Genomic DNA, 27,111 nt, shown 5'->3' with positions numbered 1-27,111 from the left:
ATCTTCTTCATTGTCAAATTCTATGTATTGAGTTGTCACAGCCAGCTGGTAAACAGTGACAGTAACAGTGACAGTGACAACTCAATACATAGAACTTGACAATGAAGAAGACGACAAGAAACCTGTAAAGAAAAACAGTCACTTTATAAACGTAACACAGCAGTAAGAAGCCATAACAATAAAAAAACCACTGATGATGCTGCAACTGCAGTGAAACATTTCTGGGACAAAAAACAAAATTGTGTTTTGCTAAAGGTGGACCTCACTCAAAACATATGTTAAAGTTTCAGGTGTTTACTGCGGGTATATAGGGTGTGAAGTGTATAGTGATTTGTATTTCAATGACTGAAGTGTAGACTGTTTAACGTCTAACAAACGTATCATACTTACGAAAATGCCTAAGAATGGACAGATAAAAGGCCACTTTTCAGATGATTACACAAAAGAGTGGTTTTGTCAAAAAAGGACGTACGGATCAGGAAGCGTTGTGTGAGGTTTGTAGCTGTTTCACCTCAGTAACTCTGGAAGCTAAGGATAATGTGAGGCATCACTTTTCTACGTAGAATCATACAAATAGACGGGCGGTAGCATCGACATCAGCCCGCATCTCGTGGTCGTGCGGTAGCGTTCTCGCTTCCCACGCCCGGGTTCCCGGGTTCGATTCCCGGCGGGGTCAGGGATTTTCTCTGCCTCGTGATGGCTGGGTGTCGTGTGCTGTCCTTAGGTTAGTTAGGTTTAAGTAGTTCTAAGTTCTAGGGGACTTATGACCACAGCAGTTGAGTCCCACAGTGCTCAGAGCCATTTGAACCATCGACATCAAAGCCTACTCCTACATTCATGATAAAAGAAGATACCCAGGAGTAATTTCTAGTTGCTGCAGAACTAACAACAGCATATAAAGTTGTCAAGCATCATGAGTCCAATCCGACCCAGAGTCAATCCTCTGGGCACGGGTTCGATTCCCGTCTGGGTCGGGGAATTTTCTCCGCCCAGGGACTGGGTGTTGTGCTATCCTCATCATCATCCTATCATCCTCATCGACTGCAGGTAGCCGAAGTGGCGTCAAATTGAAAGACCGGCACCCGGCGAACGGTCTGCCCAACAGGGGAATAATAAATAAGTCCTTCAGTTCTCTGACTGCACCGTAACACTGAATGCCGCAATGTATCCTGACCCCAAGGTCGCGGCACAGCAACCTACAGCCAGCACCAAAGATACAGCTATCGTTAAAAATGTTCTCGCACCACACTTCGTGTCCGAATGCATAAAACAATTGCAAGAAGTTTCGTTTTACGGCGTAGGCAGCGACATATTGAACCAAAGGCTTGAAAGATATTTCGTTTAGTTGTGCAATACTTTACTGAAACTAACGGAATCCAACAGAAGCTGTTGAAGTTTGATTCGCTGAGTAAGGAAATGTCAAAGGCAACTGCAAAGTTTTGTTGAGGCACTTTAAGACAACCGCAAATTCCATTAGATAAATTACCGTACCTGCTTTTTGTGGATTCAATACCAACTTCGGAGGGCTTCATCAGCGCGGCCAGTGGAGTGAGTTTCACCAAATTAAAGAAGAATTAGGAAGAAATGTGGAAGGAACTGGATGCCCTACCTACATTCTCCGCACTACTTTATCAAGCTCTGCTGGAGTCTTAGCTATCGACACTAAAATAGCCGTCATGAAAATATTTAATTATTTTTCAGCATACACGATAAGGACAGAGAAGCTGAAAAAGTTCTGTCAATCATGAGACTCATCTGTCTCATTCAAAAACAAGATTTGACTGTCGTTAATGCGCGCAGGTGAGAGAATTCTTAAGCTTTGGATTCTATGCCAAAGACAGGCGACCTAAAATAATTTCAGGTTTTTTTCAGTAGTCCGATCATTAAAATTTACTTCATGTTTCTGCAGTCAAATTTGGCTTGAAAGAAATATAAAAAGCATGGAGAAGAATAACGTCACGATAAATGAAATAAGACATGCACTATGTGATCAAAAGTATCCGGACACCCTCAAAAACATACGTTTTTCATATTAGGTGCATTGTGCTGCCAGGTACTTCTTATCAGCGACCTCGGTAGTCATTAGACATCGCGAGAGAGCAGAATGGGGCGCTCAGCAGAACTCATGGGCATCGAACGTACTCAGGTGATTGGGTGTCACTTGTGTCATACGTCTGTACGCGAGATTTCCACACTCCTAAACACCCCTAGGTCCACTGTTTCCGATGTGATAGTGAAGTGGAAACGTGAAGGGAAACGTACAGCACAAAAGCGTACAGGCCGACCTCGTCTGTTGACTGACAGAGACCGCCGACAGTTGAAGAGGGTCGTATTGTGCGGACATGTATCCAGGCCATTACACAGAAAGTCAATACTGCATCAGGATCCACTGCAAGTACTATGACAGGTAGGCGGGAGGTGAGAAAACTTGCATTTCAGGTCGAGCGGCTGCTCATAAGTCACACATCAGGCCGGTAAATGCCAAACAACGCCTCGCTTAGTGTAAGGAGCGTAAACATTGGACGACTGAACAGTGAAAAAGTGTTGTGTGGAGTGACGAATCACGGTACACAATGTGGCCATCCGATGGTAGGGTGTGGGTATGGCGAATACCCGGTGAACGTCATTTGCCAGCGTGTGTAGTGCCAACAATAAAATTCGGATGCGGTGGTGTTATAGTGTGGTCGTGTTTTTCATGGAGGGAGCTTGCACACCTTGTTGTTTTGCAAGGCAATATCACAGAACAGGACTACATTGGTGTTTTAAGCACCTTCTTGCTTCCCATTGTTGAAGAGCAATTCGGGGACGGCGATTGCATCTTTCAACACGACCGAGCACCTGTTCATAATGCACGGCCTTTAGCGTAGTGGTTACAGGGCAGTAACATCCCTGTAATGAACTGGCCTGCACAGAGTTCTGACCTGAATCCTATAGAACACATTAGGGATGTTTTGGAACGCCGCATTCGTGCCAGGCCTTACCAACCGACATCGATACCTCTCTTCAGTGCAGCACTCCATGAAGAATGGGCAGTCATTGCCCAAGAAACCTTGCAACAAGTGATTGAACGTATGCCTACGAGAGTGGAAGCTATCATCTAGGCAAAGGGTGGGCCAATACCATATTGAATTCCAGTATTACCGATGGAGGGCTCCACGAACTTGTAAGTCATTTTCAGCCAGGTGTCCGGATACTTTTGATCACATAGTGTATATTAATCGACACTCAAATATGTCTAAATAAAAGGAACAATGCCAGTTTTATTGGTATGCAAAAAAAGATGAATTTAGAGAAATGGAAGAATGAGAACCTTAACCAAGAAATAATTAATTTGATTTCGAAATTTGAGGAAGAGACAATAGCTTTCTATAACATAGCATTTGATTACTTAGACAAATGGGCTGTTTATTTTAATAGTTAATTAGATGACACTATCTGAAACCCCAGATTGGGTGGTAATTGCAAACACTATTGTATACCTGACTAAAAATGGTGTGATGATTTCAGGCGACAATTGTTTTCAAGAATATATGTATCTGAAGAACTTGTTAGTAACTAAGCGTGACTCGAAATAATGGAAGTCAAAATACGTTGTGGAAGAAAGGTGGATTTACTTCCTTACGGAAACAGAAAATCCTGAACGCAAATGCCAACTGCTAAAGTTATGCGAATGTGTGTATTGTATTCCAGCACACAAGGCCTCTGTGGAAAGAGTTTTTGGTTGGTGTCGGACCAGTGGAGTAATGAAAGAAGTCGACTACTGTCAGAGACTGCGGAATCACTCTTACAGTGCCAGTTAAACTGCAAGCTGACTTGCATGGAGTTTTATAAATATGTAAAAGGGAAATACGACTTGCTGAAAAAGGTGAAACATGGTCTGCCAGCTACTTATGCGCAAGAAGTTTCATTCAATTGTGTTATCAATAAAAAGTAATTATATTAAATAAATTTTTATTTAATTTATAGACCCCCATCTCAGAGTATCCCGACGGGGTCCCAGCGAAATATGGCAACCCTTAGGGCCTGAAGTTTTTCCACCCAGGCTGAAAGGAGAAAGTTACCATGCTTTCTGAGCGAATACTCTACCTAGCCCGCTGGAATATGTGTCTTTACGAGTGTGACAATATATGTACTTCATGCACGATGGAGTTCCTCCCCACCTCACTGTTAATGTTAGTAGGCTTCTAAATAACGGGTTCCGTGTCCAATGTATAAATAAAGGTGGACCAATTCCTTGTCCACCACGCTCTCCTGACCTAAACCCACTAGACCTTTCTTTGTGGAGGCATTTGAAAGCTCTTGTGTACGGAACCCCGGCACAAGATGTACAGAGTCTTCGTGCTAGCACAGTGGAAGGCAGTGAAACAATACGAAATTCTATAGGGATATTTCACCGCGGCAGGGATTCAATACGACGCCGGCTTGATTGTTGTATCCTTGCTAGCGGAGGGCATATTGAACATTTCATTTAGGAAAGCGTTTCATACTGTGCTCATATGTTTTTTGTTGTGTATTTCCCATGATTAGTGTGATAATGAAGGGAAGTAGAGCTTGCCTTGGTTTGCAGAAGTTTTAAGAGGACCTGGTATGTTTCCTATTAGTGCTCTCTACAAGAGAGACGAAATATCTGAAAGCAGAAAGGTTTTGCAATACCTGGACAAAGAAAAGCCCACACTATGCACGAATAACAACGCAAATAGAAAAGTCATATCTGTTTAATGGGAAAACCAACTTTCAATGTACTTTTATACCAAGCAAGAAAAAAAAATAGAAAGGATGAAGTAAAACAACGCAATTTATAGCCTTCTGAAGATTGTTTGACATGCTTGTAAGTATGCATTTTTCTGAGGGGACAGACGTAGGTGTTCTGAAATGTTTGGAAGACACATTTCATATTCGTTCAGTTGTCAGGAGTGTGAAGAATTTACCATACGACCTTTGTCAAGGACATCCTCTGCGAATTTTGCTTTGACCATTAGTAAACTCTATTATCATTACTTCTAACTGCATTCTTTTTACTATATTTCGAATTTTTCGTGAAAAATATGGTCCCTCATAACCTCACTTTATCTTTCTGGTGCCAAGCTGCACAGCAGACAGCTTTCACAAAGAGGCAGTTTTGGAGCTGACGTGTAAACGAAAACGACTACTCGTGACAGATGCGATTCACAGTACAAAAATAAACTCGCGTGGACGCTGCAGTAGACTAACTTGTCACTAATAGCTGATGGAGACAGAAAAATTAGTGGTGGTGTGAACGCATTGCCACATAGGATGAAGTCTGGTTAGTAAGACATGGCAAAGTAGGGTTTCACAGCTGTGCGGTTTGTAGAACGTGAAACTAAATCTTTGGCAACCACTGTCTTCTAAGAGAGAAAGCATGAAAAACGGCGCAGATCGTCATTTTTGGATAATTTAGTGAGGCTGTACGACGATCATGCAGGGAATGCGGTATTTATAGTGATGGAAATCGCATTTCTGCGTTGGGGAGCAGAGAAAAAAGTAAGATGGAAATGATGAGAGGCGCCGAAGTATTTAAAGGCAGACAGAATCATCTCGTAGTCTTAATTTGGGAGAAAAAGTGCGTCTCGCTGCTCACATTTGCGCGCTCTTCGAGGCTGCTGCTCCTGAAAGAGAGACATTTCATGCTGCAAAGTTTGGTGTATTTCAGAGTCAAAAGACACTCGGTGATTTATCATGTTTCGCTGCCAACATGCCAACTCTGTCCCACTGCAACGCATGCATCCTTTTACAAGAAAAAACTGGTGTTTTCTTTTTTTTAAATTTTCGAACGAGAGAAATAGAACAGAGTTTTTGGCCTACCGTTTCGCCTACCTTCTTCTCCCACTGCAACACGTAGGGCACGGGATGATCGCCCGGGAACTCAACGTGGCAGTTGAACACCACAGATTCTCCCAAGATGGCGGTGATGTGCACTGCATCTTGGAAGCAAAGGCCTGTGGACAAAAGTACGGTGCTTTACAACTATCCATGTAGTTCCGTGTACCTGCTTATTATTTAAAGTACAGGCGTTGTTGATCTATTATCCGAAACCGCAGTACACTTTTCTGAATGTGAATATAACCAATGTGCCATTAGCATGGTTTGGTGATGCAACATATTTCTAAACTTTTATATTACAGTACTGGCCATTAAAATTGCGACACCAAGAAGAAATGCAGATGATAAACGTGTATTCATTGGACAAATATATTATACTAGAACTGACATGTGATTACATTTTCACGCAGTTTGGGTGCATAGATCCTGAGAAATCAGTACCCAGAACAATTACCTCTGGCCATAATAATGGCCTTGATACACCTGGGAAATGAGTCAAACAGAGCTTGGATGGCGTGTACGGGTACAGCTGCCCATGCAGCTTCAACACGATACCACAGTTCATCGAGAGTAGTGACTGGCTTATTTTGGCAAGCCAGTTGCTCGGCCACCATTGAGCAGACGTTCTTAGTTGGTGAGAGATCTGGAGAATGTGCTGGCCAGGGCAGCAGTCGAACATTTTCTGTATCCAGAAAGGACCGTACAGGACCTGCAACATGCGGCCGTGCATTATTCTGCTGAAATGTAGGGTTTCGCAGGGATCGAATGAAGGATAGAGCCACGGGTCGTAACACATCTGAAATGTAACGTCCACTGTTCAAAGTGCCGTCATTGCCAACAAGAGGTAACCGAGACGTGTAACCAATGGCACCCCATACCATTACGCCGGGTGATACGCCAGTATGGAGATGACGAATACACGCTTCCAATGTGCGTTCACCGCGATGTCGCCATACACGGATGCGACCATCATGATGCTGTAAACAGAAATTGGATTCATCCGAAAAAATTACGTTTTGCCATTCGTGCATCCAGGTTCGTCGCTGAGTACACCATCGCAGATACTCCTGTCTGTGATTCAGCGTCAAGGGTAACCGCAGCCATGGTCTCCGAGCTGATAGTCCATGCTGCTGCAAACGTCGTCGAACTGTTCGTGCAGATGGTTGTTGTCTTGCAAACGTCCCCATCTGTAGATTCAGGGATCGAGACGTGGCTGCACGACCCGTTGCAGCCATGCGGATAAGATGCCTGTCATCTCGACTGCTAGTGATACGAGGCCGTTGGGATCCAGCACGGCGTTCCGTATTACCGTCCTGAACCCACCGATTCCATATTCTGCTAACAGTCATTGGATCTCGACGAACGCGAGCAGCAATGTCGCGATACTATAAACCGCAGTCACGACAGGCTACAATCCGACCTTTATCAAAGTCGAAAACGTGATGGTACGCATTACTCCTCCTTACACGAGGCTTCACCAGGCAACTCCGGTCAACTGCTGTTTTTTTGTGTATGAGAAATCGGTTGGTATCTTTCTTCATGTCAGCACGTTGTAGGTGTCGCCACCGGCACCAACCTCGTGTGAATGCTCTGAAAAGCTAATCATTTGCATATCCCAGCACCTTCATCCTGTCGGTTAAATTTCGCGTCTGTAGCACATCATCTCTGTGGTGTAGCAATTTTAATGGCCAGTAGTGTAATATGATAATAACACGTAAGTATTGTAAATAATAATATAGTTATAAATTACATGAATTACCAGCACAGCATTTACAGTATTTTTTAAAGGTTCTGGCCAGATGCTAGGTCTTTAATTCCAAGTTTAGCATCCGTCAGTGTTTCCCATTTTTCATCGTCCATTTTGGCTGAAGATAGTCATTAATTTATTTTAACGTATCCTATAAGCTGTTATCCTTTCCTTTCTCCGTGTCTACTCACTGTTCTTTCTGATGGATCTCTTATCGAGGATTCTGTTGTCGGTCCATTGTACCGGACAATACAAACAATACTTTCCCTGTTTTGTTTCTGCATCTACATCATATTCTTGAAACGGCCCTAGTATAGTGTACACACTTCAGATGCTTGCTTACACATTTAAACTATGTGCCAGACGCCCGCCCTGCGGATTAGTGTCGAGGTCCGGTGTGCCGGCCAGCCTGTGGATGGTTTTTAAGGCGGTTTTCCATCTGCCTCGGCGAATGCGGGCTGGCTCCCCTTATTCCGCCTCAGCTATACTATGCCGGCGATTGCTGTGCAAACACCGTTTCCACGTAATCGTACACCATAATTACTCTACCACGCAAACACTCGTCTGGCGCGAGACCTGGGTTCGGTGTGGATGGACTACTGTGTCCTATTGTGAGGTTGTGAACCACTGAGGGCTACGGCGGGCCGAAGCCTCTCCGTCGTTTCTATGTCCCCGTATTAATAAAATACAATAGAATGTGCCTGACAGAATTCAACCTTAGATTTCTTTTCACGAGAGAAGCTTTGATATTAGTTGGTGCAGTCATCTCTGTCAAACGGTAACGATTCCGGTCCAAATATCAATCCAGCACACGATATTAATTTGCCAGAAAGCTTCAGCAGTGCATTATCTTGTGGAACGATAAGAGACTGCCGGTCGGGGTAGCCGAGCGGTTCTAGGCGCTACAGTCTGGAACCGCGCTACCGCTACGGTCGCAGGTTCGAATCCTGCCTCGGGCATGGATGTGTGTGATGTCCTTAGGTTAGTTAGGTTTAAGTAGTTCTAAGTTCTAGGGGACTGAAGACCTCAGACTTTAAGTCCCATAGTGCTCAGAGCCATTTGAACCATTTGGTAAGAGATTTATCTCACTAAACGGTTAACTCAGTTGGTGGCGCACAATCCGAGTTGCAGGTTGCCTGTATAATGGCTTCAGGGGAAACAATCAATTGTTTTTCAAAATTCTGTATTGTTATGGGCCGAATTTGAAAATCTCAAATGCTGTCATAAGCAACTCATTAAGAACAATAATCTTACGTTAGAGGTTTGACACATTAATAAAACATTAAAGTTAGAAACTGTGAATACGTCTTGAAGCAGTGTAATTGAAGCGCGGAAATTACCAAGATTATTTTCATCTGCTATTTGAAAATCAGAGCTCTTAGCGACTTCCAATAACCTTTACATATTCAATAAAAATATTCTCGGCTTAGAAGCCACATAATTTCGAATAAAACACTTGAGCTTTCGACAGCTGTCGCCGCCATCGGCATCAGGAGTTGAAATCACCAACTGCCTGAGCTGACGGAAGCGCCAGTGTTTTATTCGAAAGCAAGATGATTTTACTGAAACATGCCACCACGAAAGACTCTGAGGACACAAACCTTTACACATGATTTCAAACTTTTACGCAACTTTTTTCGCTGCCCCCCCCCCCCCCCCCCGAAAGCATTAAAGCAAAAAAGGTTATCGCTTAATACACTTAACGCTGTTCATGCAGTAAAACTCCAGCATCAGATATGACGTTTTAATTTGTTACTTTCTTACTACCAACCTTATTCGCAATACATTTTCCAGACAGTATCCACGTATTATGCTGAATGTACAGGCAAAATTAAGTTATTGTAGGACACATACTTCGGGAGACATGACGTTATAAACGTTGAATTGCTTGCAAAACTATATTTTTCTTAACGCGTAGAGTATCAGCGGGACGTATGGGGCCCACGATAGGTTAATAGAGAACCAATTGGAATTTGTTGCATGTTATTGCTATGCATGAGTCCCACTGATAAAGGAATGCCTCCTTATGATTAGCAGAATTATTATATTTACAGAATGCACCTTTAGGTTGTGCTGCACTAAAGTTTCATTGTTAACCCTCGTCTCCGTATCGTCACATCGAACTGATTCGCACCTGCAATAGGCAACCCAATAAACCAGATTCGCAAAGCGGGATGCCTTCCTGGACATGTCTCGTCAACGACTTGCTCTCACGAATTGACACTTGGCCCATCACAGACGAAGCCCATATTGGACACCTGTAGGGTGGATTACACACCGCCGGCCGTTGTGACCGAGCGGTTCTAGGCGCTTCAGTCCGGAACCGCGCTGCTGCTACGGTCGCAGATTCGAATCCTGCCTCGGGCATGTGATGTGTGTGACGTCCTTAGGTTACTTAGGTCTAAGTAGTTCTAAGTCTAGGGGACTGATGACCTAAGATGTTAAGTCCCATAGTGCCTAGAGCCATTTGAACCATTTGGTTACACACTTCGAGAGGTGCGCTGTTCATTGATGTACGTCTGTTTTCAGTATGTCTTGCAGATTTTGCGAGGCACCTTCTGAAACCTTGGAGGTACTTATGAATAATACTGTACGTCCACCCTACCTTCGACTCCAACCCCCTTGGAAAACGAAACGACGGGAAGTATTCTTTTAGTATTGTTACTTCTGACTAAGATAGTAATTAAAATAACCATACATTAATGTTTTTGAAATGAAGTTGGTAGTCGAAAGGTTAATACGGAGCGCAGGTTACCCAGTCTACACTCATTCAATGTTTGGTACTGAGTGCACTTGGCGACTTTCAACAGACTGTAAACGTACTTTCAAACTTTTTCTAAACTTTTTCTCGATTAGCTGCTTAACGTCAAGTATTTAGCACATTAACCCATTCGTAAAGTAATCACACTTTTGAAGCTGTTTTATGCGTGTGTTTGATTCTTTAAAGAATCGGGGATGGCGGTTTTACTTGTTATTTTTATGTTGGCCACATACATGTATATTAACTTGAACGATTCTCCAGCCGCTAAGTGGAGCGATAACAAACACAGCGGTGTCCCACTGAAGAGGCCGCGATAAGGATCTGTGGCACGCGGCACATACGTCACGCAGCACGGATACAATAATTCCGCTTTCTGTAATTAAGGCCGTAATTGCGTGATCCTAACATATTCTAGTGTTCATTTATCAGCAATCCCCTTTGCCTTCCAGCAACAGTCAACTGGGAAATTATGTCTGCTACAGAGAAAGAACGAGGCAAAAATTTAAAGAAAAGCTGCTCAATCGGTAAAACGTTTGTCTAGTCCAGGGCTTCCCAACCTGTGGTCCGCGGACCCCTTAGGGGTCCGCCGGCTCTTTCTAACGGGTCCGCGGCCACCTTTCACCATGTCGTGTAAAATAATGAGTAAAATTATTGAATAAAAATGTGAAAATCTAATTCATCAATGTTTTTTTTTTCGTGTGAAAAACATGTCTACTTTTCCAGAATGACGTTTTCACTGTGCAGCGGAGTGTGCGCTGATATGAAACTTCCTGGCAGATTAAAACTGTGTGCCGGACCGAGACTCGAACTCGGGACCTTTGCCTTTCGCGGGCAAGTGCTCTACCAACTGAGCTACTCAAGCACGACTCACGCCCCGTCCTCACAGCTTTACTTCCGCCAGTACCTCGCCTCCTACCTTCCAAACTTTACAGAAGCTCTCCTGCGAATCTTGCAGAACTAGCACTCCTGAAAGAAAGGTACTGGCGGAAGTAAAGCTGTGAGGACGGGGCGTGAGTCATGCTTGGGTAGCTCAGTTGGTAGAGCACTGCCCGCGAAAGGCAAAGGTCCCGATTTCGAGTCTCGGTCCGGCACACAGTTTTAATCTGCCAGGAAGTTTCATGTCTACTTTTACTAAAACATGTGTACTTTTACTTCAAGTCGTATCCCCAAGCAGCCTTTGCGGTTCCTAAGTGAGAACGTATACGCAGTTTAGTGCCGGAGAATGCGGCTTCTCTGATCGACTGTTTAGCAACAATACGGGGGTCGTTTATGCTGCGGCTCACGGCGCTAGATGCGCTGAAACGTTTTACGCATGCGCAAAGCGAGCTTTGTCGACCAATCACAGCGCTCGCTGGCACCTATGCGGCCCCAGGCATCATTAAATGTTAAACTTGCTTTGTCAGTGCACTACCTATTTCATAAGTTGATTTTTGACCAGTTTATTACTTCTAACATGGATCGGTGGCTGAAGTCAGGACCATTGAAGAAGGGTGCAGTTTCTCCATCGCCTTCACAACCAGGGAAGCTTCCAGTTGAAATGAATGAGGAGGGAAGAAGACCAAAGAAAGACTTGACATACATTTGAACATTTTTCTTCGAATTGCACGGAAAACCACACCCACCAACCCCCCCCCCCCCACACACACACAGACACAAACACACACACACGACTGTTACGAAATATGCATGCTCCTTACACAACAGTAGCCAAATAGTGGAAGTGAACAGACCATAAGCGGCAGCCTGTCAACAACGAACAGTTTGGAAAAAATTGCTCTGAGCACTATGGGACTTAACATCTGAGGTCATCAGTCCCCTAGAACTTAGAACTACTTAAACCTAACTAACCTAAGGACATCACACACATCCATGCCCGAGGCAGGATTCGAACCTGCGATCGTAGCAGTCGCGCGGTTCCGGAGTGAAGCGCCTAGAACCGCTCGGCCACCCCGGCCGGCGAACAGTTTGGACGTGAGGTTGATTGCTCTTGGAGGAAGACAGCTCCATCGTGTGAAATTTCAGTTGCCAAGTAATTTTAATCAGGCTATAGTGTGTTGAACAAAGGGAGTAAATCCACTAGTAGGTGTCTGGATACAGTGGGAATTCAAATTGGGTCGTTAATTTCAAGTTGTTTTCATTCATCTCTAAACCAAAGACTATTGATACTTCGGGAGAGGGGGGGGGGAGGAGGAGGGGGGTCATTGGGAACATGGCACTTGCATTAAGAAGCTTTCAGTCCCCATGTGTTTCGCTCTGAAATTTAAAGTTACTGTGCTCTTGACTGACTAGGGGTCCGCCATGGATTTTCGACTGGAGAAGGGGTCCGCCAGCTGAAAAGGTTGGGAACCCCTGGTCTAGTCAGCAAGTGAGCTGACTGACGGTCCTTTGAGCGGCCAAAAAGTCACAGGAAGGCACTGGAAGTGATTGCAAAATGTGAACTTTTACGGCACACTTATTAAAATATTCTGGGCTATTATATCGTGGTCGGATGAATCTGCTGTTGAAACGCAACTTTTCGTCTCCTTCTGTGGAGACATCTTCACGGAGGGTTGTAGTTTTTTCGAAAGTTCGATGCACTCTGGCTCACTACTGAATCGAGGCGGAGGTGAAAGTCATATAAGGCCTTCCGGTAACACAAACTGGGTTCACTGCTGGGACACTTGGAGTGTGTGTGTGTGTGTGTGTGTGTGTGTGTGTGTGTGTGTGTGTGTGTGTATTGCGTATCGAACCGGGGACCTAGAAACGACGGAGAGGCTTCGTCCCGCTGTAGCCCTCAGTGGTTCACAACAGGCCACAGCAGTCCATCCACACCGAATTGTGCCGTTCGACTCCCAGTGGATCCCCCCGGGAACGCCTCATACCAGACGAGTGTAACCCCAAATGTGTGCGTGGTAGAGTAATTATGATGTATGCGTACGTGGGTACAGTGTTTGCCGACATAGTATAGCTGAGGCGGAATAAGGGGAACCAGCCCGCGTTCGCCGAGACAGATGGAAAACCGCCTTAAAAACCATCCACAGGCTGGCCGGCATGCGTTCCCACTCGGGAAGCAGCGCGTTAGACCGCGCGGCTAGCCGGACGGGCGACACTTGGAATACTGCAAATTTATCGATACATCATCTCGTTTTACTATTGGATGATATAAAGTCTTCCATATTTGTTTCAGTTTCACAGTACACAGAATGTGGTTTCATTACACTGTGTTCCTGATTACAATTTCTTGCGTGTATTGTACACTTTGAATTGCATTGTATATATGTTGCTCGTATTCTGTTTGATTTTTGCTTGCATACGCAATATTGGGTGGAGTATTCGTATATGATACCATTTTTGGTTTTGCTGCGCAGAAAACGGAAGCTGATTTCGTTGCACAGTATTCTGTGAACTCACGTGTACGTTCCTGTTTACGAATTCGTGTGAGAACTGCTCGATTTAAATGAACTGTATATTGCTCATATTCTGTTTTGTTTTTGTTTGCATCAATTTTTTATATTTTCTCGCACTTAATGGAGAACTCCATGTCAGCAGGTTTTGTCAGAATTGGTATTCAACTTTATATCTTGCCACGGAAAGCGTATGTAATTCTGCTTTGAATGGTGTTCTTCTTGTCACTGAGTACGCTTTGTAGTGTCAGTGACAATATTCGTAGCTATTGTACCAGGTACATTGATTCCTGCTAAAATATATTGCTTGCAGTATCTGTTAATAGCGTTTAAAGACGTTTGCATTGGAACTGTTGCATTTTTAGTATTTTCAAGGGAGACTGCCCTTGTCACTGACACTACAAAGCATACTCATTGGCAAGAAACAACACCATTCAAAGGAGAATTACGTGCTCATTCCGTGAAAGGGTGTAATAAAGTTAAATACGAATTCTGACAAAAATATCAACATTGAGTTCCCCATTAAGTGTGAGAAAAATACGAAAATTGGATGCTCAAAGAAAAAAAATAGAATATAAGAAATAAATATACTTACAGTGCACTTAAATAGAGCAGTTCGCACAAGGATTCGTAAGCAAGAACACATACATGAGTGCTTAGAATACAATGCGACGAGACCAGCTTCCGCTTTATGTGAAACAAATCCAAATATCGAATCATTTGCTCTACCAAATACTACGGATGCGAGCAGAATACAAACAGAATACAGAACATATTTACAGTTCAATTCTAAGAGTGCAATACACACAAGAACTCGTAATCAGGAACACAATGTGATGAAACCAAGTTCCGTGTAATGTGATGTCAGATGATTTTTAGGTTTCTACATCTGCCGAAGCGCAACGAAGAGGGGCGCGTTCGCCACGGAAAACTCAATTGGCAGACGTTATAAGAGAGGTGTTATGCATTACGTTATGCACGTTATGACCCACTACGAGAAAATTCGAGAAACACAGAGGCTTACCGACAATCATTCTTCCAATTCACCGTTCGCGTGCCGAACAGGGTGGGGGGTGGGGGGTGGGGTGGGGGTGGGGGGGGGGAGGTTAGCTAGTGGTACCAGAAGTAACCTCCGCCACACACCGTCGGTTGGCTTGCGGAGTACTAAGGTAGATGTATCCGCAGAATTTGTACAACAGGTCTAAGATGTCTTTGTATACTTTACCAGTTATTGTGCGACATTTTCACAGTTTTTTATACATCTCCAGAGGAAACTAGCCAAGAATATTGTTTTGGCATGTGGGGTTGCATAAATCGACATCGCCAGGGCCAGCTGAACCACTCTTTATATTTATCTTCTTCGATAAGTATGGCAGAAGTGAGATACATCTTGGTCCAAAAATATCATATAACTCATGGTCAATCCTTACTTTTATTTTTTACAGTATGATTCCGTTTGATAACAGTCGCCGAAAGCTCTGAGATGGAAGTTGTATCGATCATGTGGCTACCGCCTGTCTGCATAAAGTTCCCGAGAAAGACGTAGTGCGGGTTGCATGAAACGTCATCAGTAGGGGCAGCCGACTCAGCCCATATACAACAGCTTAACCTACAGGCTTAGTTAGCTGCACTTATGTACAAGCATGCATTTCTCGCCGTGTTTACATAGTTTTATCCAAAAACTGTATGAATAATTTTGAAATGTTGGAATCATAACGGTAGGAATTCGCTACTTTGTACCTTGGTCAAACCATTCAATTTTTTTCAGACGTGATATTCAAAACAGATGAGCTTTTGCACTACATCAGACTGTCCACTACGTGGAGCTCTGTTCCCCTCCTAACCGCGCACCCGCATGTGTGTAATTCGAATGTGTTACAGGGTGTTTCACAATGCTTCACGATTTCAAATTTGAACGACATACAAACTAATCGCGAAACAAAGTTGAACATTTTACACAAGGTACAAAATTTATTCAAATTTACTTATGAGATATTACATTGGATAAATGACGAGCATTCGCGGCTACACAATACTCGTGGCGTTTCACCCAGTTTTTGAACACATGAAAATTTCGTCGTGAATTCGACCTTGTAACTGTTGCAAGCTTCTCGGCCGCTTGGAGCACACTCTCGTCTTCAGATAACTCCATAGGTAAAAGCCTGGCACGGTTAAGTCAGGAGAGCGAGGCGTTTGGAAATTATGCAGTTGCCGAAAGCTTCATAGAAAACTTAAAACCTCTTGTCGGATGTGTGGCGTGTCGCGCCGACTTGTTGGAACGTTTTCGTCACGAACGTCGAGGCCTTATCTGTAAGCTGCTATACACACATTCCATGTTATCGGGAGTTTGGACGGTTTTCTGAGAGCCTGTTGACTTCCGATTCGATGCACTGGCGGTTCCACGGAAATTTCTTACTCAATTCAATATTCAGTATTCTGAACATGGCTGCGCTTTAGCAAATCAGTAAATTAATCCAAAGCAGATAACCAGTTGCAACAAAAGGTGGTTTTATTCAACTTTTGAACATGGTTTCGATGGATGTAAACCCGTCTCCTTCATTATTTGACGTTTTTACGATTCGAAATTTTAGTTACATATGTTTCTGAAGAAGACGGGGATACATCCGTCGAAACCGTCATCAAAGATTGTGTTAAACCGCCCTTTTGTTGCAAGTGCTTCGCTGCTTTGGATTGATTGACTCAGTTCAGTATTGTTCCACGAATGGAAAAATGGAGATGAGCGTCTGGCGTCATTGGTCAGGAGGCCCCTTGCAGGGCAGGTCCGGCCGCCTTGGTGCAGGTCTTACTACATTTGATGCCACACTAGGCGACCTGCAGGCCGGATGGGGATGAAATGATGATGAAGACGACACAACACCAAGTCCCTGAACTGAGAAAAATCTCCGACCCAGCAGGGAATCGAACCCGGGCCCGTAGGACGGCAATCCGTCACGCTGACACTCAGCTATCGGGGCGGACGTTCTACGAATAAGGAATTGGATATCGCAGCTGAATCTTGAAATGCTTACGAAAGGGACATTGCACGCGCACGGCAGATTCGCCTTAGCGAAAACAGCACTCCACCGTGAACACACGATGTTGCATCGACCAGTGCGACATGATTGCTGTCCGGCATATGGGATGAAACTTGGCACTCCGCATTACTGATAGTCGCCGCCGCTGTATCTTGTTTTTAGCCGCGCGTTATTCAAATTTGAAATTGTCAAAACGTTGTGGAACACCCTGTATAAGCGACGCTCTTTCATTCCTTTGCGTTTTGTCTCTGCGGTACTGTTGGAACTATTAAAGTTCCAGTCCCCTCGTACACAGGGGGATCGTGAGGTGAGCTTAGCTGTCAGCGTGTACACCAGGGCTGCCATCAGGAGACCGAATGCGCGCATCCCGCTGTGCTGGGTCCGACTTGTTTGGTTTGCCCTATCCCGGCGGAGTGCGGGCGCGGTGCGGTGCTACGCGGTCGATGCTTGGTTCGCGTCTCCGTCCCGTTTGCGTACCTCTCCCCACTCTCTCCCCCCCTCCCTGCACCCTCTCCTCCACCCCCTCCCCCTCCCCCGCCACCCCTCACGACTGTCGGCTGACCCGGTGACCTTTCCGCGGTCGGCGCTCCATTATGCACGAGGCAGGCCGCGCCGCGCCGAGCGGAGACTGCCGGCTGGTATCGAGCGCCGGCCGCTGGCACACTTACCCACACTAAACACCTGTACCACGCACTGCTGCTGCCGTTGCTGTTGCCTCCTTCCTTGAGTCTGGCCAAGTACGGCTCAGTTTTCGGGAGACACCGAGCCATGTGGTAATAGGTTGTTGAACGGATAGCTCTAACAGAGGAGGGCGGCACGGATGGTCACATGTTTTACAGCGAGGGCTTTTACCACTCGTTATCTTAATTGCTGTTGAATCTTCCGCGTTGCATGGTCTGCTTCTTCTTCTTTCAACATGATTTGGGCCAGGGGTCGCCAACTCACGAGCCGTGCCTTGGCCCGCGTGCCATACCGTTCATTGAGACTGCACATTTCCCCCAACTTAGTGGCACGCTGTCGGGGAAGAAGGGTAAACGACGAATGCGCAGTGGCAATGCAGTTGTACTGCGTACGACTTGCTTTCATACGTGGGGGAACCCAAAAGTAACGGGAATTGGACTGCGATGGACAGGGAGAGTGGGGGATCCCACTGTTTGACCAGGTGTCCGTTACTCTCACGCCACCTGAGACAGTGTGCGATAGAGATGTGCAAAATGAAACACGTAACTGTTTCGAAACAAATGAAACAGTACAATGTAATGTTTCGATACGCTGTTTTGAAACAGTGAAACAGTTTGTGTTTTGTAATCTAATAAACCTAACACATTTTATCATCTTGAATGTCTACTGTATAAGTATATCCATATAAACACAAATGAGGTGCGAGAGCGCTAATTATATCGCAGGAAGTATGAAACTATCACTTAGGTGTCTTGGCAGTTTCGTATTTCCTGCAGCAAATGCGCTGCTTTTGTGTCGTGTGACTTTCATACTTTACAATTGGCTGAGGACAGCCATAGCTGAAGACAGAAGAACCACCAAAAAAGAACTGGAGGTGGGAGCAAGCTGCAGAAACAACGGATATGCTACTGGGATTCCCACATTCCGTTAGTATGGGTAATATACCTATCCTGCTAATTTCCATGCAGGCAAAGGGAATCATTGTGGATAATAGGCACAGTGACTATAGACTCACAAATAACGCCAGATAATTCGAATAAATAACAAAATATAACAGAAAAAAATTTTGTCTTTCAAGGTGTTTCGAATCGTTACTATAAATTCACCATACTTCCCCAGCCCTTCCCGTTCACCATTACACTATCAGTGATATGTCAAACAGATTACTTGCAATTATACCTACATCAAATTTATGTATATGTCTAATAACTGTCACTCTACACCTTTTTTTATTCAAAATGTTGTAGGCTTACTTGCGTTTCTTAATATGATTACTATACATGAACAGAGAAGCGTATTTTATATAAAAAAGTGTAATTTAACTGAATGATTTTCACATGTTTATTATTTTGAATGTGAATAGTATGCGTTGTTTTATTGTTTGCTTAGTGTTTATAAAGCAGATGTTACGCCTTTCGGAATAGGACAGTCAGCTAGAAACGAAGCTTTATTTTCGGATTTCTTAAGCTTCATACTATTGCTTGTCAAAAAGATTTCGACACTCTTGAAAGTGTTTCACGAAGTGGTATGTTGTGTTTCAGTACCTGGGCCGAGCCAGAATCTCGTTCGACACAGAGTGGAATGAAACATCACTGTTTCGATATAATTAGTCCGTTCCAAGCACAGGTGGACTTAAACAGCCTTATTTTGAAACAACGATACAGTTTCTGTGTCTGGCTCAAGATCGAATCTGGTCCGTTTATCCGAGACAGGGGCGGAATGAAACACCACTGTTTCGAAACAGTGAACCACAGCCGTTCCGAAACACTGAAACAGTTCCACGTATCGATACACTGTATCGAAACATAGAAAGAGTGGCCAAGTCTAGTGTGCGACGTTGTGTCGCAGAAAGTGCATCTGTTCTCCCGTGAGAGTTTCTTTTCGTAAGACTTAATGGCAGATTGTCAAGAGCAACGCGCGGGTGTGAAATTTTGTTTTCTGTTGGGAAAATCGGCCGCGTAAACCGTTGTAATGCTTAAGACTGCTTATGGGGATGCTGCCCTAAGTAAAGCCCGAGTCTACAGGTGGGTTTCACCTTTTAAAAATGGAGAAATGTCAATTGAAGACCAACCCCGTTCAGAACACTCCTCAACGTCAAGAACTGACGAAAACGTCAAGAAAATCAATGCCATCGGTCGTGAAGAGTGAGATATTGAGAATATCATGGAGTTCAGTTCAGATGATTTTATGAAAAGATTTACACATGAGAGCCACTCGGGATTAGCCGAGCGTTCTCAGGCGCTGCAGTCATGGATTGTGCGGCTGTTCCCGGCGCAGGTTCGATCCTCCCTCGGGCATCGGTGTGTGTGTTTGTCCTTATGATAATTTAGGTTAAGTAGTGTGTAAGCTTAGGGACTGATGACTTTAACAGTTAAGTCTCATACGTTTTCACACACAGTTGATTTGATTTTACACTTGAGAAGGGTTGCAGCCAAATTTGTCCCTCGCCTTCTCACAGAAGAGCAAAAGACTTCAGGCATGTTCTGAGTTTCAAAATCAGCTCAAAGAGCACCCTCAATTTTTTTTCGAAGGTGATGAATCGTGGTGCTATGGATACGACCCCGAAACAAAGCAGCAATCGAGCCAGTAGAAGACAAGTGACTATCCTCGTCCCAAAAAAAAAGCCCGCCAAATGAAGTCAAGCATCAAGACAATGCTCATTGGTTTCTGCGATTGCACAGGTATTGCGCACGCGGACTTCGTCCATCCGGATCAGTCTGTCAACCAGGAGTTCTATCTGGAGGTTTTGAAAAGATTGAGGGAGAGTATCCAAGAGCAGATCTCTGGCGCGCAGGTGACTGGTTTTCCCTTCATGACAACGCGCCTGCCCACACCACTCTCTCCGTACAGCAGTTTTTGACCAAAAATGGCATGACATAGATTGTTCAGCCCCACTACTCACCGGATCTAGCCCCCTGTGATTTCTTTTTGTTCCCCAGACTCAAAAGGGACATGGAAGGAAAGCATTTTGCCATTGTCGAAGAAGTAAAACAAAAGTCGTTGGAAGAAATAACGAATATTCCGATAAGTGAATTTAAAAACTGTTTTGAAGGATGGAATGTCCGTCTGACGAAGGGAGTTGAGGTCAATGGAGATTACTTTGAAGCTGATCAAAATTTGGTGTAAAAATGTTAAGAAATAAAGACGTTATGATGAATTTCCCGGTTTTTTTTTGTCCCTTCCTCCCCCCCCCCGGTATTGATCAGCAACACAGGTCACGAACGAAACAAATTTTCAGTACTACTTAATTATTTTTGCTCCCCGAAGACATAATGTAATTTTTATCTGGTACAAACATTCGGCATACAGACACACAATTTCACAGATTTCCGCTCTCGAGTGCCCACTTAATAGTGACGTAACAGAACAAAAGTTTCATAACAGAACAAAAGCCTTTCAGAGACAGGTTCTGTTTGTAATATTTTATCTCGTTTCAAAACTCATTATGGAGATATGGAAACTCTCTCTAAGGAATACAATGTAAACGCCCTGGACAATTTTAATGTAAAAGGATTTGCCTTTAAAACGGGAAATACATTAGAGATTAATCAATTACATCTGTACATGCACAGGGGCACTTTCAACTGGAACGGCAAACGGCCTCGAAAACAGTTCGAAAACAAACATAGGATTGGCAGTGTCCTCAAAAACCTTTAGAAAATGATTCATTCAGGGTCACAATGAATCCTTCAAACCTCGCATTTTCTTTACATCTCTAGGCTTAAGGAACTGGAGTGTGTTTTCTGTCAGAATTGGACCCTTACAAAATGCGATTTTCTTTTTAAATGCATCCGTATCAAGCCATAAATTGTTTCTCATGCTATGGTGTCTTACTACGTGCACAGTGCAGTCAAGTCCACTTAAAATCCTTTTTGGTCGTACTAATTTTCGTTCACCCGCTCTCTTTCCTTCATAACTTCAACGATGATGGGCCGAAAAATCATTCTAGGCACGTCCCCTTGACTTATCCAACGTACTTCACAGTAATAAATAAAGTCTCCATACTCTTCGTTCGCTTCAATCGATAGTTGTTGTAACAGACAGTGGAATAACGCGTACGTATTCAGAAACTCAGCTCAATTCCTTCACGTACGCCATGCCTTCAAATTTAGCAGGGTGCTTATTGATGTACACAATGAATACCGTCTGTCGATCGTTGTAATTTCTTGCTCTTTCATTGTCTACGTGGTGTTTTATGGTGTTTCGAAGCAAATTTGTAGTATACGTAGGTTACACCACTGCACAATAGAGGCTGAAAATTCTCATCCCTCTCACCTGTCATTCACTCTTTTTTTGTGCAATCAGCAACTAGACCTGTGAATGTTCATCTTACCACGAACAAACAGTGAAGTGTAAACAGCCCCGACACACGATTCTGTCGAAACACGCAGTTCTGCATTGCTAAATGAAATTTCGCGCTGTACCGAGTGCTTCAGGTAAAGTAAGAACAAAGCTAAGACAGGCCGAGTCTTCGGCCGTCCGCGACCGCACGCCATGCGCGCTTGCTGTTTGACACGCTGTTGTCAGCTCTGATCTAGGCCATAGTCCTGTTCAGTCTCCTGAGTATTCAGCCACCTTTTTCTTGGTCTTCCTACGGAACAAATTTAAGGCTTGTTTTGGTAGTCTTGAATCGGCTATTATTTGTAAAAGAATTGCCATTTAGACATGATCTTCTCATTATGGCTCTGCTCTTCTGTCTTCATTTCTTAGTCTGTCTAACCTTGTACAGCCTTTAACTCTTACAACTTTCATTTCTCCCGCTTGGATTCTACTTTCTTGCTGTTTAGTAGTTGTCACGTTTTACTTCCAAACAGCAATGTGGGGGTAGCCATTGCTTTATCAAACTTGATTTTTGTCTCTTTTCTCACTGTACGATTATGTATTTCTCAAGCTTCTATTGATTGTTCCGCACACCATTTGATTTTTTTGCGGTTTGTTGTCAATTTTGAGTTCATTCTGGTAGCTTGTAACATTTCCCAGGTAACTGAAGCGGCTAACTTGTTCATGGGTTTTGTTTCCTGTTCTGCTCTTAGTCCTCAGTGGTTTTGTCCTTCTGAAAGCCACCACTTTTGTTTGTGGATTGGATAGATGTTCTTATTATATGTTTTGGAAATTTCGTTCAATCTACAGATGCATCTCTGTAGCGTTGTATAGTTGCAGTATCGTCTGAAACAAGCGTCCTATTAAAAAATAAAATAAATTAAAAATTATTTCAGGTGGTGATCTAAAGCCTGGATCAATTTGTTGCTTCAAGGGATCTGTCTGATATCTACCTTTCCCGGAATTCAACTGATTTGGTCGCTCCGTACGCATGCTCCCAGATAATAAATGTATGTCACTGTTTACAGTTATTGTGTTGCAATAGTGTGATTCTATACTAAGGTGTTTCCGCGTATTTATGCGCAACATTTTAAATTTATTTTTGAAGGTCAACTGCCAGTCCCTGCACCAAGCGTCAATCCTCTGCAGGTCCTCCAACATTTCGCAGCAATTTTCTAGCGCTGCGACTTCTCTTTCTACAGCACCATAGTCCGCCCACAGGTTCATGTGGCTTCCGGCGCTATCCACTACGTCATGTTTATATATTGTGACAAATAATGGTCCTACAACAATCAGCTGGCGTGTGCCTGCAGTTACGAGAGGCGTTCAAAAAGCAATGCAACACATTTTGTTCTCGGCCAACTCCGGTTAAGAAATGCGACATTTTTTTGTGGGATATTGTGAGGTATTCCCGTTCAGCCGCTGTAGTAATATGAAGCACACCAGTGGCAAGACGCAGTCAATACCTTCACTGCGCGATAACAACGGTGAAGTCACTGATGACAGTGCCACTAAAGCAGAGTTATCAAACACGATTTTCCGAAACTCCTTCATCAAAGAAGACGAAGTAGATATTCCTGAATTCCAATCAAGAACAACTGTCAAGATGAGAAACATGGAAATAGATATACTCGGTGTCGCAAAGCAGCTTAAATCAATTAATAAATGAAAGGCTATCGGTCCAGATTGTATACCAGTCAGGTTCCTCTCAGAGTATGCTAATACAATAGCTCCATATTTAGCAATTTTACACAATCGCTCACTCACAGAAAAATCCGTACCTAAAAACTGCAAAATTGCTCAAGTCACACCAATACCGAAAAAGGGAAGTAGGAGTAATTCGTTGAATTACAGGCCCATATCGCTAACGTCGATTTGCAGTAGGGTTTTGGAACATATACTGTATTCGAACATTATGAATTACCTCGAAGAAAACGACTTATTGACATGTAGTCAGCTCGGATTGAGAAAATATCGTTCCTGCGAAACACAACTAGCCCTTTATACTCATGAAGTAATGAGTGCTATTGACAGGGGATGCGAAATTGATTCCATATTTTTAGATTTCCAGAAGGCTTTCGACACCGTTCCTCACAAGCGTCTTCTAATCAAATTGCGTGCCTATGGAATATCGCCTCAGTTGTGCGACTGGATTCCTGATTTCCTGTCAGAAAGCTCACAGTTCGTAATAATAGACGGAAAGTCATCGAGTAAAACAGAAATAATACCCGGCGTTCCCCAAGGAAGTGTTATAGGCCCTCTATTGTTCCTGATCTATATTAACGACATGGGAGACAATCTCAGTAGCCGTTTTAGACTGTTTGCAGATGATGCTGTCATTTACCGTCTTGTAAAGTCATCAGATGACCAAAACGATTTGCAAAATGATTTAGATAAGGTATCTGTAAGGTGCGAAAAGTGGCAATTGACCCTGAATGTGAAGTTATTCACATGAGTACTAAAAGAAATCCGCTAAATTTCAATTACACGATAAGTCACAGAAATCTGAAGGCTTTAAATTCAACTAAATACTTAGGGATACAATTACAAATACCCTAAATTGAAACGATCACATAGATAATGTTGTGGGTAGAGCCAACCAAAGATTGCGATTCATTGGCAGAACACTTAGAAGGTGCAACAGGTCTACTGAAGAGACTGCTTACACCACGCTTGACCGCCCTATTCTGGACTATGGCTGGGCGGTGTGGGATCCGCATCAGATGGGACTGACAGATGACATCGAAAAAGTACAAAGAAGGGCAGCTCGTTTTGTATTATTGCGAAGTAGGGGAGATAGTGCCACAGGCATGATACGTGAATTGGAGTGGCTGTCATTAAAACAAAGGCGTTTTTCGTTGCGACGGCATCTTCTCATGAAATTGCATTGATCAGTTTTCTCCTCCGATTGCGAAAACATTCTATTGGCACCACCTACATAGGGAGAAATGATCATCGCGATTAAACAAGAGAAATCAGGGCTCGCACAGAAAATTTAAGTGCTCATTTTTCCCGCGCGCCGTTCGAGAGTGGAACGGTAGAGAGACAGCTTGAAGGCGGTTCATTGAACCCTGTGCCAGGCACTTTATTGTGAATAGCAGAGTAATCACGCAGATGTAGATGCAGAAGCGCCGGTAGGTGGCGGTGCCACACGTAGCCTTTAAAATGGCGTCTGTAACAGGTCAGTTCCGCAGAGAGCCGTCATTGAATTTGTTTTGGCGGAAAACCAAAGCATCGCGAATCCAGAATGTGTAAGGAGACCTGGAAATGAACAAAAGCACGGAGAATCGTTGGACGAGGCATCTGTCAGCATCGCAACAAGGTCCCACAAACCTGCGCGATTTCCTGCGTACCGGCCGACCGCACACAGCTGTGACTTCCAGTGTTGGAACGTGCAGACACTACTCTCATTCGAGATGATCGTTGCCACAAAAATGCAAACGGACTTTTCTTTCTCTATGACAAAGCAAGGCCCCACACAAGTCTGCGCACCCCAGATGAACTCACTAAACTTCATTGCACTGTTCTTCCTCATCTTCTCTACCGCACGGATCTCACCTTCCGACTCCCATCTGCTTGGCCCAACGAATAATGTACTCTGCGGAAAGCAGTTCGTGGATGATTGGGGAGTTACTAATGCAGCAAGACGCTGGCTCCAACGCCCACCAATTGAGTGGTACCATGTAGGCATACAGGCCCTCCCAGTAAGGTGGGGTAAGGCCTTCGCATTGAAAGGAGGTTATGTTGAAAAACACGGTTTTGTAGCCAAAAAAGTGGGGAATGAAATTGTGTATTGGAATCCTGAATAAAAGCAATCCACTAAAAACATATGTTCCATTACTGACTGAACGCCCTCGTACTTTTATGTCGGAAGACTTATCTCCGTTAAGGAGAACGTGCTCTGTTTTGTCTGCTAGAAACTCTTCAGTTCAATCACTAAGCTGATCTAATGTTGCGAACGCTTGTATTTCGTTCTACATGCAACAGTGCGGATTTTTATTCATGAAGAAAATCTACCGAACGTGAAGGACCGTGGAAGGAAGACAGAGAGATAGGAAGGGAGGAAGATAAGCGTTTAACTCCCCATCGACGGCGAGGTCATAAGATACGCCTGACTGGGGCATCAAGTCACCCGTTCTCGTTTAGAGGAATCGTTTCGGCATTTCCCTAAGCGATTTCTACATATACATGACTACTCTGCAATTCACATTTTAGTACTTGGCAGAGGGTTCACAAAACCACTAGTAAATTGCCTAGTAAGCACGAGAACCGGGTTTGAATCACGGCCTGGCACAAATTTCCTACTCTCCCCACTGATTTCAATCAATGCCCGCTCGTAGCCGGTGTCTGTAATTTCTTTGTGTCTTAATTCATAACGGTAGCTACATCATAATTGTGTCTTTTCTTTCGGATATATCGTTCTGCATCACGGAGAGATTTACTATTTAAATTTTGAGAGAGCATTTTCCGGGAAGAGCCGAACAACACACTACTTCCTACCACATACATCAGGTGTAATGACTACGACGAGAGAACTCGAGAAACTGGAGCTAGTAAGAGGCCTACCGACAATCATTCTTCCCAAGCATCATTAGCGAGTGGGACAGGGTAGGGTGGGCGATCAATTAGCGTAATCCGTTCACAGTGTATATCAGAAATGTGTAACTAATGTCCATATTTCATGGGTATATTCCCACAAATACAGGGTGTTCCACAATTCCTATTGTATACTTCCAGGATTTGTAGATGGGACAAAGTATACAAAGTTTTGATAAGGAACCCATCTCCTGAAATGTACCGTTTGGGCTGGCTGGGGTGGCCGAGCGGTTCTGGGTGCTACAGTCTGGATCCGAGCGACCGCAACGGTCCCAGGTTCGAATCCTGCCTCGGGCATGGATGTGTGTGATGTCCTTAGGTTAGTTAGGTTTAATTAGTTCTAAGTTCTAGGCGACTGATGACCTCAGAAGTTAAGTCGCATAGTGCTCAGAGCCATTTAGCCTCGCCTGGGCCCGTCAACACCGACATTGGACTGTTGATGACTGGAAACATGTTTCCTGGTCGGACGAGTTTAGTTTCAAATTGTATCGAGTGGATGGACGTATACAGGTATGGAGACAACCACATGAATCCATGGACCCTGCATGTCAGCAGGGGCTGTTCAAGCTGGCGGAGACTCTGTAACGGTGTTGGCGTGTGCAGTTGGAGTTATATGGGACCCCTGATATGTCTAGATACGACTCCGGCATGTGACACGCACGTAAGCATCCTATCTGATCACCTTCATCCATTCATGTCCATTGTGCATTCCAACGAACTTGGGCAATTCCAACAGGACAATGCGAC

The 27,111-nt window shown here is 44.1% G+C and overlaps 1 protein-coding gene across 1 annotated transcript in view; it reads right to left on the bottom strand.

Annotated features, from left to right (window-relative positions):
- The window catches only part of LOC126194768 (protein turtle-like), a 914,596-nt gene that overhangs the window by 229,971 nt on the left and 657,514 nt on the right, over positions 1 to 27,111 (bottom strand). Inside the window, exon 5 of the mRNA XM_049933054.1 lies at positions 5,836 to 5,957. Coding sequence (XP_049789011.1) covers positions 5,836 to 5,957 — 122 coding nt within the window. The remainder of the gene's footprint in view (positions 1 to 5,835; positions 5,958 to 27,111) is intronic.

Source organism: Schistocerca nitens, chromosome 7 (assembly GCF_023898315.1).
Source record: "Schistocerca nitens isolate TAMUIC-IGC-003100 chromosome 7, iqSchNite1.1, whole genome shotgun sequence".
Taxonomy (NCBI): domain Eukaryota; kingdom Metazoa; phylum Arthropoda; class Insecta; order Orthoptera; family Acrididae; genus Schistocerca; species Schistocerca nitens.
The sequence above is the reverse complement of the archived record's forward strand: the minus strand, read 5'-3'. Positions and strand labels throughout refer to the sequence as shown.